Here is a 15,435-nt window from a genome sequence, read left to right as displayed (position 1 = left end):
GTCTGACTTTGAAAGATTGCTGTTGTGAATTTTATGTAAAAGTGACTCGGGTGCCTATTCAGACATAATGTTAAATTGCCATCAGATTACGTAAAGGGTGAAAGTCCGTGTTCTTGCACAGATGAACTTTTCATTCTTTACAGAATATTGCAAAACAGGACAATACTGTTGAATTACACACTTCCTTCCACAGTCCTCAGAATGAACTCTTGTGACTCGAGTGAGCCAGGAAGCACCAAGAGGGAGGCTTTTTGGGTCACTGCCTCTCTTGTGGCAGTAACACCGGGTTAACATATGGGTAAGTAATTTGTGTCTGCTCTTCTGTTTTCTCTGTTTCTCTTCCCCTAATTGAAGTAGTTAATTGCCCTATTGAAGATATTGAATTTGTGAAGCAATGCTTCAGCGGCAAAGGACAACTGTAAAGTTAATGGACTAAAACATATTGTAGACGTAATATTTTGAGTCCATTTTCTGTCTACAGTAAATGACCGCACTAGGTTGTATGCGAACATTCAGGGATACTTTTACTATAAGCAAACAAAAGGAGACGATTACAGGGTCACATCAAAAGAACCGGCTAAAATGTCAGATAGCGAGTCAAGTAAGCGACCATAGAGGAAGAGTGAAAGATAAAAGAGACATTGAATGGCAGTATCTTCTGTGGCGAGTTTCCATTACAGTCCCTCAGGTCTCATACACATGTAGACTGTGCTCTTTCTGTAATACGATCCTGCCGCCAATCTAAAAGCTGAGCTCCAAAAACCAAAAATGAGAAATCCAGATGAAGTATCGCTTCACAGAATATGGGCTGTGTGTGTGGAGTGGGTGGGGGCTGTGGTTGGGGGGGGTTGGTGCTACCTTTTCATACAACACCTCTCAAGGTGCCGTAAAACAGTTGGATTAGAGCAATCGCTTTGTCAAAGAAAAGATGAGGACACTGAAAACATATAAGTGTCCTGTCGATGTGACCCTGAGTAAAGCTGAATCCATTATAGAGATCCAGGGATTAACAAAGTGTAACAACGTTATGATTACAGACCTTTATATCAGCCCTCAGCGTTCCACTGAGGGATGCTTTAAAACTGTTTGCAAACTGCCCATGCAACACACAGAACAGCTCATTTCTCAGTGCACTTTTTTTTTTTTTTAAATAGACCACTGTTTGGGGTTATGGTAGACAGTGGAAACATGAATGGATGATGTGCAACGTTACAAATGACACGCAGGGACATATTGTAACCATGATGACAGAGTTTTTCCTAATGCCTTTTGGGAATGAGAGGGAGTTCGAGAATCCCTCGCAGTGTTTTCATACTAAGTCAGTAGTTAGTGTAGCTGAGAATGTAGATGAGCTGAGACGCCCTGTGGCTTCACATTGTGGTCAGGTGGGACGCCCGTGTCTTCTCTAACAGACACAACTCTCTCAGACATGACCCACAACTCACTGATGTATAGTCTCCTTCTTTCATAAGAACATAAAAGGATTAAGAAATATTTATGCCAGAAGTGTGCCATGTTGACAGGGTGAAAACGGCAACATGAAGAGCACATGGGGCCGGCCCTACGCGTGTGGTTTCCATCAGTCATGGCGTGTACTGAAGCTTTTTAAAACCCCAAGGCCAGGCAGTTACACATGGTGGCTATCTATATTTGTCAGGGTCATGGTGCGATAAATGGATGTACTTTATGACTAAGTGATGTACTGTAACGGTCCTAGATAACGATGTAGATGCACTCTGTTTTGCGATAATTCTGCTCAAGTGATCTTAAATTGGGTGTGTTGGCCATACTACTAGAAAATATAGATATGTCAGTAATGATTGAAGAGTCGAACATTACAGAGTGTTTGGTTTGGAGAGCCTGTTGAAGCAATTTTAACAGTATTCCTGACCGTCACTGACAAGAAAAATTCCATAAAAGATGAATTTGCACACGTGTCAAGTAATAGTGGTGTGCGGTGTGTGCTCACTGCAATACACTTCAGTCCTCCTGTCCCCCTTCCAGGACAAGACTGTGGGCTCAACACCACAACCTCTTCAAAAACCATGCAGGGTTTCCCCCCACTTTGTCGGGAGACATGCCGTCGTCGTAAAGGACCGGTTTCAAGCTACAAGCCTTAATAAATATTTGGTGATTTTCGTGGCCTGGAGGTTAAATGTGATATGCCGCACAAATACCACAGTGAGATCAGGATCCAAGGAGCATACATGCTATCCAGCTTCTCAATATCTGAGAGGGTGTCGGTTCGAGTGTATATGAGGAATGAATGAGTCATTAAGTCAGTCCACAAAGTCATATGGAAATCCTGGGCGAATATATTCAAGTGCTCAAATATTATCCGACTAATGAACTACCACTAAAAGAACTGTGTATCAAAAATATATTAAAGGAAACATATAAAGGCTGTTGATACACATTCTGTATTTTTATTGGACAGCTGTGTTTGAAGACAGTGTTGTCTAAGGCCATAACTTAGCAGCTGATAATAAGTAAATGATAGCAACAGTCATAAAATCTAGTGGGCAACGGTTAAAAAGAATCGTTGTGTTATTCCTGCAACACTCCTTCTATATCTCTTTGGAACAATCTAAGTAACTACATACATTTAAGCCTCCTACAACAGACTTTACTTGCAATTTGTATCAAAAACCTTCAATCTTTGGGTCACTACAGCAAAGGTGAGCAGAGGATGAAAGTGGGATACCAAAGCAGATACCAGATGCTCCATCTTGGACCGTACAGCATAAATCCCCTCACATCTGGCAGAGAAATCAAGAGATCCTGCTCATTTCCAGCTGCCATACACCTTTCATGCTGTAGAAGATGTGCATCGCTGATCCCTCTGAATAAATATATATCCTTGCACTTTTTGGACCTAAGGGCTCGGAACGTATACGCTGCTCCGGTGGGATTGGATTCCAAGGCCGTATGTGGTGGCCAAGAACAATACTGTAAACCAGGGAACTGTTTAGACACCAATGTCTCCACGGGCTGCCGCCTCTCCCTTTCTCCCCTGCTACTGACCCTCACGCTGGGTACATTCATCAGAAAAAGCAGCACAAAGCTTTTGTCTATATTATGCTAGCTGTTTCCATGTTCTACACTAACCATGAGACACAGGTAGTGTAAAGTTTCCAAGCAGGGCTTCCAAGATGGCAAGGAAACACACTGAGCTAAATATTATGGCATCACTTTCCAGCCAGAAGAGGCAACCACCTTCCACTAAAAACACTGTCTCTCATCTTGGAAGAATGCAGCTCCATGCATCTAACAATGTAATAATATTTGACAGCATCAAGATGTTCTCTGGGTATTTTTCCAAATTTGAATACGTTGAAGAATGTGGATGCTAAATCTCTTCAAAATGTAAGTGCACATATAACATCAAAAAACTATGTTAATTTAGTTAAAACCAGCTTCTTCACTCTCTACGCAAACAGTGATGATGCCAGCAGAACACATTTGAAGAGTTAAAATTCTAGATGCTGTCACGGATGATTCCTGTGTGATGCATGACATGTCTGACATACGGCTGTGTCAGCACCTCATGGACTTAATGCTGAAACAAAATTCAAGTTCCAAGGGTGATAAGTGTATGCTGGCATGTGTGAGGGTAACAGCCGAAAGCTACCAAACCACCAGGCGTGATGTGAGGCAGAAATGATGCCAGGCACTGGTGTGAGGCAAACCTATCCATTTCAGCGGCATGCGAAATGAGCCACAAACACACACAGTCCAGGGAAATTAATAAACGTAGCTTGCTATAGTAAATGCAAACCAGATCGAGACCTAATAACACATTTTTAGCCACTTTGAGTTCGCTGGAAAATTTACTTAAGTACAGTGAAATCATCTATATGTGGTGCCGTATTGGTGACAATTTATTATGATACATTATTGTGTAAAGTCAAATCAAAGTGCACTCATTTATCTTTCCCATCTTACTAAATAATCAAATAAGCAATAAACATGCCAACTGACTAACCATGGTGTCAAAGCACTGACACACAGTATTACATGCATGTATGAACACCAGAGAAACAACAGACAAAAGATGTGGTGGATTTCTCGGAGGTTAACTTTGTAATATTCAGCACTGACTGAAGCGGGTTTATGCCAGGCCTCATTTTGGCACAGTAAGGCTACCTGTCAGGGACATTACCCAGAAGAACACAGGGGTGTTCTTACAGCGTCGTCATAAAACAGCCTGAGACAGGCTAGTAAAAAGCACAGGTTGGAAGACTAGGTGGGTGGAAATCAGAACGCCTCTCGGTCCTGGAAAATATCAGGAATGTGCTGAACGACATTTCTACACTCCGGGGAAACGGAACCCCGACAGTGATCTGTTCATTAATGTTTTCCAGGCAGGTAGGCTGGTGTCTTTTGGGACTTGGGGAACATTAACAGAAGGGTAAATTATCAGGCTTCCTCAGGGCTTGCGCCACAGTCTTTGTTTGCTATTAGGATAATGATGACAATGAAATGTAGAATTTAACATTTTAACAGCCCCTAAATGTAATGTAATTTCAGGGAGGCAGCTCCCATCTGTTGAAACAACTTACTGATTTTGTTTCTGGCTTCATGCAGTTGCTCCCCAAGTCTTCTGGCCTCAGCTGACCTGTTTAAAAGGATATAGACATTAATCAGCTGTTAAAGCAAAAAAAAAAAAAAAGACTGATGGTGGTAAAATAACACTATGCATGCCTGATTCAGAAGATATTTTTTATTTTTCATGATTCTGAAATGAAATATTGTGTAAAAAGATGTATTACACACCATATCTCTGTTGGCAGCAACCATTTACTAGATACACGGTAGGTTGCCAAAGTTTTTTGAAAGTTTTTCTGATTCCAGACAAAACCAATACATTTATTAAACCTAGCAGCTCCTGCAGGTGCTTTTAATACAAATGAAAATGAACCACGGCCTACTGTAAGTAGTTCTTAATGGATAAGATACCACGCAGTTGTGCTTTATGTCCATTTGTTTTTAAATTAATCATCTGTATCATAGAAAAAACATTGTAGTACAAAAATGTATTTGATGAAAGGCAGTTTTTCTGACGTACAACAGATGATGGGATAGAAAAATCAAGGTTTGATGGTGCTTGCCAACAAACAGGGATGCTGTATTGCTGTATATACAGTATGAGTGCACGCAAGTGCAGTGCACATATGTTTGTGTGTGATCTGTAAGAGGTTTTTAAACAACCACTCACATGCTTCCTCTGTGATTTATGACGGAATAACACTGAGTGACTGCTAAAAATAAACACCAGATGTAAACAAGATTGAATTATGGGCAAAAAAAGAATGTGAGTTTATCATCTCCATTATCTATTCAACAACCTTCAGGTCACTACCTCTGTTTTAGGAGGCTCTTGTTTTCTTCTATGGTCAGATGGTCCTCATGGTCCCTGATGAAGGTCTCAAAGGCCTCTTGCTTTCCCATAGAAAGCTGTGGACCTGAGAGGAAAGTGAAAACCCTGTGAGTACCACCGCACCACTGTACATATCACCACGTCCATGATGAAAACATTTGCTAAATCAAATCTACCATACAGACTATCATCCGCACAAGATGCATGCGTGCCATGCTACTGAAATAAATCTACTCACTATGGAAAATTGTGTCAGGTCCTGCTGTGCAGATTTGAACAGTCTCACTGAGACCTGAGCAGTACCACTTTCCCACATCCACAGGTACCCATCTCCAATCTGGCAGCCAGATGCAAGCTAGAGCCCCACTGATATTGTTGACCTCCTGCCTTTTCTAATTACAAAACTGAAGGACTATTAGCCTGCCATTCAGAGCACATAAACACAAATATAAACAGCAATTCTGAACATGTCAGCGTTACATGGCGGATAATCCCCCCCCTCCAACTTTGGCAACTTGCCACATGTAAGGAAACTACATAATTTTGTACATAACATCCTGCTGACTGTTTTTATGGGCTTGTAATATAGTTTGATGATCATTTTTATTTATACATCTGCTTCAAATACTCTCACAAAGAAAAGCACAAAGGTTCACACTGATTAGTCTTTTGTTTTACCTGTGAACATTACAACATCTGCCAATGAGTGAACATACACAATGTGTGAAAAGGGAAGGAAAAGGGAAGACATTATGTCAACTGCGGAAGGCAACGCTGTGCTCCTCTACTATAGAGAGGTAGCTTCAATAAGTCTATTGGCAGGAAATTATTGTAAGAACAATGACTTCCTATGCTGCTGAATTGAAAAATAGTATAGACCTTTTTCACAGCATACTTTTTAAGCTGTCATAGCAAGAAAAGCACAGGGGTTTTTAATCATTTTAATAATGATAGTGTATGCATTATGTGTCTCATCATTACAGTGAGCTAGCAAGCACAACACCAGGGCCTGTAAAGACTGAATACACAAAAAGTATAGACACTGAATCATGCTAGCAGGTAATTATTCAGAACTGCTGCATGTAGCACAATCAGTCTGTGTTGTTGTTTCTTACTTTCCAGACTGAAAAACATGCATGAAAAGAAGCTCTTGCAGATGTCAAAGCTCTTTGTCATCCTGACAAATTACATTTCCAGTGAAGTAATTGTATAGATAACAGAGAAAACAAGTTTTGTGTTTTCAGTAAACCAACATTTTTTCCTTGTATGCACAACTGCACTGGACTGTGTATTACCTAATCTTATAATAAAATACAGAGCAACATTATTTTGCAAGATTTCCTGTTCCATGGAAAACCCAAAGCTTCACAATGACTTCCAATAAATTCCATCCTTGTTAAAATGTGTGGACTCTTGTGACAAAGCTGTTCTAACCAAAGACATACACAGGACAGTAACTCACGTGAGATTAATTGTAGGACAGTGAGGAATTTTGTTTCTTTATTTTTGGAACATCCTGATTGAAACCAGCAGGCATCTCACAGGCATATGTTGCAAGAGCCAACCTCAACAAATCAGTTTGAGGGTTTCTTGAGGGAAATGCACTCCGTTCGACTCTTGTAAAAAGCAACATTCCAGGAATATCTAAGAGTGATATGACATCATATTATGTTGTACTAACATAATTTGTGGGGTAATGAGATCACGTGGACCTTAGGCCAACTTTCCTAATTCTTCTTTTCCGTGCCGCAAGTGCTGACAAACCACAGAAGTTCTACAGGGGAGGAATGTGTTGTGTTTCAACAAATTTTCGAAATGAAATACCAGCAACGTGAAGTATGACTGTACTGTTCCATCAATTTATTAGGAGTAGAAAAATGTCTGTCACCCACTGTTAACTGTTTGCAGAAGGAGTTAGAGCTTGTTTACTTGATAGAAAAAGGGCCATATTTCTGGGTACATTGTGTGTTTCTACAGTAGTATTCGACCTTTTTGAGATGTCCTTATTGTCTTATTCTTCTGCTTAGATCACAGAAATGTCTGGATGGCCTGGTAGAATCATCAGCGTCTCATTACATGCTAGCAGGATTTACAGTAAGAGTCTTGACGTCTCAAGTCTCCTTTCAGTCCTCGTATGCTTAATACAAGTCATCACCAGCCTGAATTACAACAGGAACACCTTGTCCAACCATTAGCCATCATTTTACACTATAAAAAGAATCCTGAGCGCACAGGAAGAAGACACTGTACATCTGTACCTATGAGAGAAGACAATAAATTAACCAGAAAACTCACAGATGTGAAGTAGTCCAGTTTCCATTTCAGAACGCACATAGTAGAAACCTAGTTATTTGAGGAAATAACAATCTTGTAATATGCACAGACTGCTTCCACAGACAAAGTGGTCATCATCAGAAAGAAAAAAAACTTAATGTCCATGTTATACTCTGCTGGCAAAGCTAAGAGCCCAGTAGAGAAGGATGTATTCTGGAAAGAGTAGAGTCGATTATATGCCATTCAATCAGCATGAATGGTTCCCATGGAAAGGTCATCATCATTACATTTACAGTTAATCTTCAGGGGACAGCAATTACCCTCACTGTAACCATAGAGACTGTTGGCTGCAGCACCCAAACTCTCAGATAAAATCCAAATTAAAACATACATAAACATCCAGTGACCCATTGAGCATGCGGAAAGGATAAGTGTAGTGCATTTGTTTTGAATTAGGACAGAGTAAAGAACAATGATCTAATGCGCATATAGTTTGGTTATGAGTCTCCAAGTAGGTCACGGAAAATAGGCGCTCCAGATGTGAAATATGTGATATATCATGCAGTGCATTGTATAAAACAACCGTGTCAATCGTGTATTCCTAATAGTTTGCACATTTAGTGTATATAAAAGAAATCTGGTATGTAAAAGAATGTTATGTCCTCTTGCAAAAACATTAGACACTGCAGTATAAAATGGTGCTTTGATAGAATCCCTGACACCAGGTGTGCTCCAGGATTCCACGTAGTGAAAGTCAGAGATGTTAAAGTGTGAGAGGTGTCTTCTCTGATCCTCCTGGAACTGCTCAATGTGTTCTTAAAAGCGTGTGCTTCCCACAGTTCAGCGCCTCTCTGGACAACATCAAGCTCTCCCTGCTGGTTAACAGCTGATGTAGTTGGACGCTTGTTCTGCTCACAGCGTTGGTTGCAAACAGAGCGGAAAAAGAAAGAAATTTCTCATGAAGTGTGAGAAAAGTGGATGAACATTCCAGAGTGGACATGTAACTGCTAGCAAGGGACCGCTGTATCTGGGAATGTTTTAGAAGGTAGCAACTTCTCCAAAACAACATGGACAATAAAATACAGGACCAATATTGTTGGAAAAAGTACCTATAGTCTGGTTTTAAGAGTGATGTAACGTCGGAATTAGTGAAGTTGATTATCTTGCATTTTTCTCAGGCACTTATTGTATGACCTAGCAACGAAATCCAGTCCAGTCATAACTACTTACTGTTTGTCAATGTCAGTTTTGGGAAATTTCCCATGTAGCACTCATCTTTACAAGCATCCTTAACACAAACAACATAACTACAATGCTGAATTGTTTGCTTTACATTTTTTGTATGTGGGAAAAGAAAAGAGACTGAGTTGAAAAACTGAAGAAGGCAAATGTGAGGCACCACATTTTAATGTTTCATTCACTGTGTGGGTCAATGTGAGTCAGGATGTGTGAAAGTGGTATATTGGCAGAAGGATCCATTCATCCAAACATTTCTGCCATTGATTTTGAAACTACTGTAAGGTTTTGTTCAAACTTTGGTTTGGTTATAAGTTAAAACACAGAAAAGCAAACTGATGTCACTATGACAATATCAGCCTGATAATTTTCAGCTGTGTCCTTATAATTTTAATACCTTAACTTTAGACCCTGAACCTCTCTTTCAGGCAAGTTCCACCCAATGCTACCACAAATACATCATTTAAGACCCTCCACAAACAGAGGATTGGTTCATTTCTTTTCATTTGACCAACTTAAAAAGTAAGTTATTCTTATTCTTAAGTTATTCGTATTCTCAAATTATTAGCAGTTTTCTAAATAGATATCAGCTTCCTTGCTTGATTCATTCTTTAAGGCACTCCCATATGTCTATACAACAAAAGGTCTTTGAATTCTCTGACGAGTAAATGAGAAAATGATCTGGAGAAATATTTGACCCTGTTTGGATTAAGGTCACAGAAAAATTCAATATGATATAACTCCACTGGACCAACTATCAAATATCCCAAATAATAATCCATATTCTCTGAGATTGTCCCAAAATGCATGTGGCATAGAACAGTTGACAAACCTTCTAATATCACAGACATGCAGTTGGAGCATGTGTCTTTGCCTGCTACTTTTGGCTTAAGTGGTGATTCCTGAAAAAATCCTGAGAAAATAAAGATTTCATACTAATGTGACAGCCAGTGATTTGATGGCTTTTGTGAAGAAAATGGAGTTCTGAGATTTACAACATGACATATATTGGAATTATATATGCTGTACGTCAGTGGATCCCACTGCACATGCTGTTGTGATAAATTAAATAATGAATGGTAAGTAAGGATTCCTTGGCTGAGTGGGTGTACAAACAGGGTCTGTGATGTAGACTTCGCAGTCATCATCCCAATGTCAAGATCATCTAAAGAGCCATTTTCCACCTGATTAACTGTCTTTTGTATGCCATTACATACTCAATATGAGAAGGAACAGCCATGAAAATGTCATTTGAAGGCAGTATTGCTTACTTTTTGAGTGTTGTTGCCAAAAGTAACTTTGTGCGAGATTTGTGCACAGACTCAATTATTATGGTAAGAGCCCAGAAGATTCTTCACAAAGACTTGTGTTTGTGAATCTGACAAGACTGACCTTCTTATGATCTTATTTGATTATGAAACAGCTGGATTATTTACATGTAGAGTGCCTTCAAGTAATCTGATCAACTCAACAAACACTGTGAGTATTTATGTCTCTGGTGATGAAGGCCACAAGATGATGACTGTAATAATCTGAACACTAAATGTGCTGTAAACATTAAGCACACACACAGTAGATCATAATAAAGTAGTCTTGTGATGTATTAAATTAATATTTACAAGCGAGGAATGTATCTGTGCACAGCTGCAAAATATAAAAACATAAAGACAGCTTTATCAAATAGTGATAATGAGCATCTGAGCTTTTGTTGTATGTGGTTGGAGAGCAACAGATGCCTCACTGCCAAAGGTCATCAAATGGAAGTGGATTCCATGGAAGTCATGAAGTCTCATGAAATCAGAAAAAGGCTTGTAGAGGCCAGGTGAAAACAAATACGCTGGTGAGACGACCAAAATGATCATGCTTGTTCCATTTTAGATCACATACCATCTAAGAGACTATTATACTGTATATGGCACATCATTTATCAGTGATTTCATAAACCACTGCTCTATAGCCATCCATCATGGTGCTCTTCATTGTCCCTTCCCTTAATGATTGATTTGCTTACTAATTCTGGCTGGACTGAGTTCAAACATATGTTTGTTTTCTTTTAATAGGCTCTTCTTTCAGAGACCCTGTTTGCAATTACCCCTTTGCTGGCCTTATTACCGCACTGGGCACCATTACACAAAAATTTCGAGGAGGATGAGGGAGCTGTGGTTAGCACAGACAGGAGCGCAGGCTCAGTTTGATGAGTTGCTGGCGCATACTCCTGTGCCCGATGGCTATGGCCGAGCTCGTTATAAGAGCTCAGGTTTATCATCACACTTAAGGCTCCACTTAACCAAAATTAAACAGGAAAAGCCGAATAAATGTTGCCGCTGGCTGGGGAGAGTATCTCAAAGCTTGATTGACTTGACTTTCAGCAACCTCCACATTCCTGTTATATCTAAATTAAGTTCACGTCTAAAAAGGTTCAAACAACACTGACAATGTAAGAATATACAGTCTGAAGTCTCTGCCACTTGCTTTGCTATCTCTGGGTCTTCATTATACTTTCTCTTTGACATTATAATCTAAACTTTTAGAAGAGACATGGCATAGCAAAACTACAGGGAGATAACCTGATAAACTGCAACACTGTGATGACACTAAATTCAGGAGAGATCTGCCAGATACTGGAACTACATAAAACAGGCTTCTATTCAATTAAATCGTGTTTGCCAGATTTCCATGGATATATTTGCCAACAAAAACATTGTAAATATCCTCCAGCATGTTTCCTTATATGAGATAGATTCTTGTATTATAAAAAAAGAATATAAAAAGTAAGTTGTTTGGCAGATCATTTTGGGTTTGACATGGACATGCTGCCTCTAAGAGGAACTGACATTTTCTCAAATGTAGTGGATCCAGGTTTGTTATCCCGGTCAGGTCTGAATAGTGTCTCTTGTGTTTACATTGAAACATTCTTGGCCCTTGGTCTCTGCTTCATGTTCCAGTAAGTATTATAGGTTTTAAACTCATCAGCAACAAATTACAGGTTTAATATACTGTACTGTCTAATGTTGCTTTGCGGACACAACTACGCTGGGCCACTTCAGTGACCTCTAAAAGGAAACTCCTAAATAAATGCAATCCCACTGATGACATTGTTTAGAAATAAGGCAGCGTAGGGAGCTCTGGGATGTCAGGCTCTTCACTATGCTGTAAAATCCAGAAATCAAGGATTTGTCATGCCCCAAAGGAAACCTCAACAGGCACACTGAAAATCAGCATGACCACAACGAGCTACCCACATTCCAATGGAGGGAGATCACCTGTCTGTACTCTTATTGCCTAATTTATCACAAATTCATTGCCTCTTCCAGCTCAGAGAGACTGACTATCAGGTTTAATGGAGTCTACATCTGTGAAAATTTTATTCAATTTATAAAATACTTTATTAATGGGATGCATTTGACCGTTTTTGCTATTTAGTAGCATTGAGCAGCAACAGTGCAGTGCAGAGGACCATCTCCTTTTCTTAGGCCACGGTCTTGGTCAAAAGCAATGACAGGAATATTAACTTATGTACCTGTATGTGTTTTGGGATGGGATGAAACAAAATGAAACCGTCTGAAACCCACTGAGCCACCATGCTGCTTAAATAGTGCATTCTTAAAGGGTTGGTTTGCCGAAATTATTAAAAAATAATGAATAAAACATGGTATCTAGCCACGCAGATTGTTTTGGTTTTGGGATATCTGTTTCTAAGATTTCTGCCACCACCCTGATATAGCGGACTAGGATTTCCATTGAGGAGCTCACAGTGCTGAAAAATCACATTTAGAAATTAAACATGCAAGGGTAAATATTTCAAAACGTGGGCAAATGAAACCAAAACCATCTACAAGGATAGATACCAGTAGATGTAACTGAGAAAACATGTTTCTGATGATTTGGGTGAACCAACCTTCTAATGCAACAGCCTTGTTACGTGGCCATAAATTGCTAGGTTAGGTTAAAATGCTGTCTGGAAAGGTTTTGAATAATAGAGCCATGAAGATCTAAACAGCAACACCACATCTCCAAACTATGTCACCATCCAATTTTGACCCCAATTTGTCTTTAGTTTAGAGTGTAGACAGCTGTGTGCAAAAAGGGAATTAAGCGTCTTAAAGTACCTTTTTTCATGTATTGTATAGCTTGTCCTCCATGGTCAGCAGAGATGGTGTCCTTGCTTCCCTCCCTCAAACTCGGGGCACTCTGGGAGGCCAGGCCCTTTCCATTGGTGATGTTAGCGAGCTGTGCAGCAGCATCCTGGGCCCTTTTTTTCTCCTTCTTCAACATCTTAACCAGGATACCTGTAGGCACTGAGTTAAAGACTATACTGGTCTTTACTTTGGGTAGAAAGGAGACTGAGGAGATATCTCTCACTCAATTGCAACTGCAACTCAAGAGATGAGTGATTCAGAATTTGATGGACAAGTGAACAACATTGTGAACCTGAATGCCACTAGAAATATCTTTCAGGATATGAGGACAGCCAGACTATTCTACCAAATATTTTTAAAAAATAACATTATGAAAGGTAGTGCAAAACTGACAATATACAGTAAAAGGGCAGCATCAATAGTGATTTCCTAAAGGCAGCAGGACTACATTGTTGGCTTTTAATAATGGCACAGGGCTGACATGTGCTCAGCGTCTGACCTTACAGGCTCGGGGAGATGTCATGGTCTGGGATGAATCAGTGGAGAGAAAAGGAGCCAGAGAGGCTGCGGAGACCCTGCCAAGATTCCACAAAATCTTCTCCCACTGATGAGGTTGTATGTATGTGTTTGTCTACTTGAGTCCAAGTGTAGATGTGTCCGTATGTCTGGTTGCTCTTGTGTGAGTGTGACAGAGAGTAATTGAGTGGCTACATGAGGAGGCTGAAAGGCAAGAACTGCCGCTTAGATCCTGTTCACACTTTTACTGCCATGACACGTTCCACTTCTCCATATGCAATGTCTCTATGCATTAGGACAATTTACTATAATCACTTCCTTTGCTCCACGTACTGCACTTTGCTTCCAACATTGCAGTACTATTCTGTATTTGATCATCTGCCTCCTACTCAAACTGCTTTCAGCTGGCCTCACATATTTAAAAAAAAAAAAAAAAAAAAGCAGAGCATACAGAAATACAGCAGAGCATAGATTCGTTCGACGCTTTCTAATTTGATTATCAAATTGACACCTGGTTGCTACGCTTCAGCACACCACTTGTAGGATTGTAGAGTGACAGGAGCTCATTGATGTTACCACTACTGGTGAGAAAGTAGATGATTTTTTGCTGATTGAGGGAAAACTGTAATTGTATGAACTAGTATTGCATGGGAAACCTGTGTAAAGAAAAACATGATCAAGACATTTTACAGTCAGTTGCCAAGATTGCTTTTACGATTGTAAACAGAAAGCGAGACATCAAAGCTTGTCATGGGGTAGCAGGTGAAAAGCTAAAGCTTTCCTAAGTTATTCCTCTAGTAAGTGTGCTTCCAACCTTTAGTTTTGATCTTTGTATACATTACCTGTATGAATAAAACATTACAGTCTCATGAAATATTCATTCAGCTCCTGCCCTATCTGCCTGCTTTTCCACTATGAATGGAAGTGTGTTTGATGGCCTACTAACAACCCATAATTTAGAGTCAACACATTAGTCTGTTCCTCAAGCATGTTCCTACCATGAGATTAGCAGACGTCTAGCTGTGGCCAGACTGAAACTGTGGTGGTCAGCAGATAATTTAGGATGTTCAAAGAAAAAAAAAAAGTCAGAATGTCATTATTTTGGATGATGAATGGCTGTATTTTTGAAGGAGCTAGATAAGCTAATTTATATTCCTGTCAGGCAATACAAAGGGTATGTCAGGGGGAACAATAACATGAAGGAACCACATCTCCAATTACAGTTTCCAATGAAACCAACCATGCAGTCCTCTAAAAACTGCCAAAATCTAAACCCGACACAATTCCAAATGACCTATAGAAGCCAACTTTTACAGAGAAATATGACTGTTTCTGTGGGTCCTATGTCATTGTTTCACACAAGTCACTACTTCAGACTGTTGTTCACCAGGTTTTTCCATTATTGAGATCTCTGGCATCTGATATCTTCATTTATGCTGAACACCATCATAGACTTCTAGTATATGATGAAAATTTCTCTTGGGGGTTGCACGACAGATCTGTGGGCTGCTTCACATGCCATGCGCTCAAAATGCTGTGGTCGAACTCAGCTCATGATGTGCATTCAATCTCTCCTTCTCATCTTTCTTGTCACTCTCTATTATGCTGTCCAATAAAGCAGACATCACAGGAAATAAAGAAAATGCCTTTAAAATTACCACAGCTGGCAAAGGTGCAATGCCAATCTCAGTGGTGCCACAAACTGCTCCAATTTCAAGTTACAAAAATTAAACAAAGAACTTTTTGTCCTCCTTTTAAGATGCTAGATTACAATTGCAGTATCGGAGGAAGGTTTGAGCAAGATGGGTACCTAGAACAGACAGACACTATTATTCTATTTTTGGAGTGAAGCCACTAATAGCAAATCTACTAATGTCTTCTAATCAAAGG

General features: G+C 39.7%; 1 protein-coding gene across 1 annotated transcript in view; it reads right to left on the bottom strand.

Moving 5' to 3' along the window:
• Positions 1-15,435, bottom strand: part of kif6 (kinesin family member 6) — a 66,716-nt gene that overhangs the window by 8,837 nt on the left and 42,444 nt on the right. The window contains exons 13-15 of the mRNA XM_067613860.1: positions 13,000-13,179; positions 5,363-5,465; positions 4,563-4,618 (exon numbers count right to left, since the gene is read on the bottom strand). Coding sequence (XP_067469961.1) covers positions 4,563-4,618; positions 5,363-5,465; positions 13,000-13,179 — 339 coding nt within the window. The remainder of the gene's footprint in view (positions 1-4,562; positions 4,619-5,362; positions 5,466-12,999; positions 13,180-15,435) is intronic.

This window comes from Thunnus thynnus, chromosome 16 (assembly GCF_963924715.1).
Source record: "Thunnus thynnus chromosome 16, fThuThy2.1, whole genome shotgun sequence".
NCBI lineage: Eukaryota > Metazoa > Chordata > Actinopteri > Scombriformes > Scombridae > Thunnus > Thunnus thynnus.
Note: the sequence above shows the minus strand (reverse complement) of the source record. Positions and strands in the feature narration are given on the sequence as shown.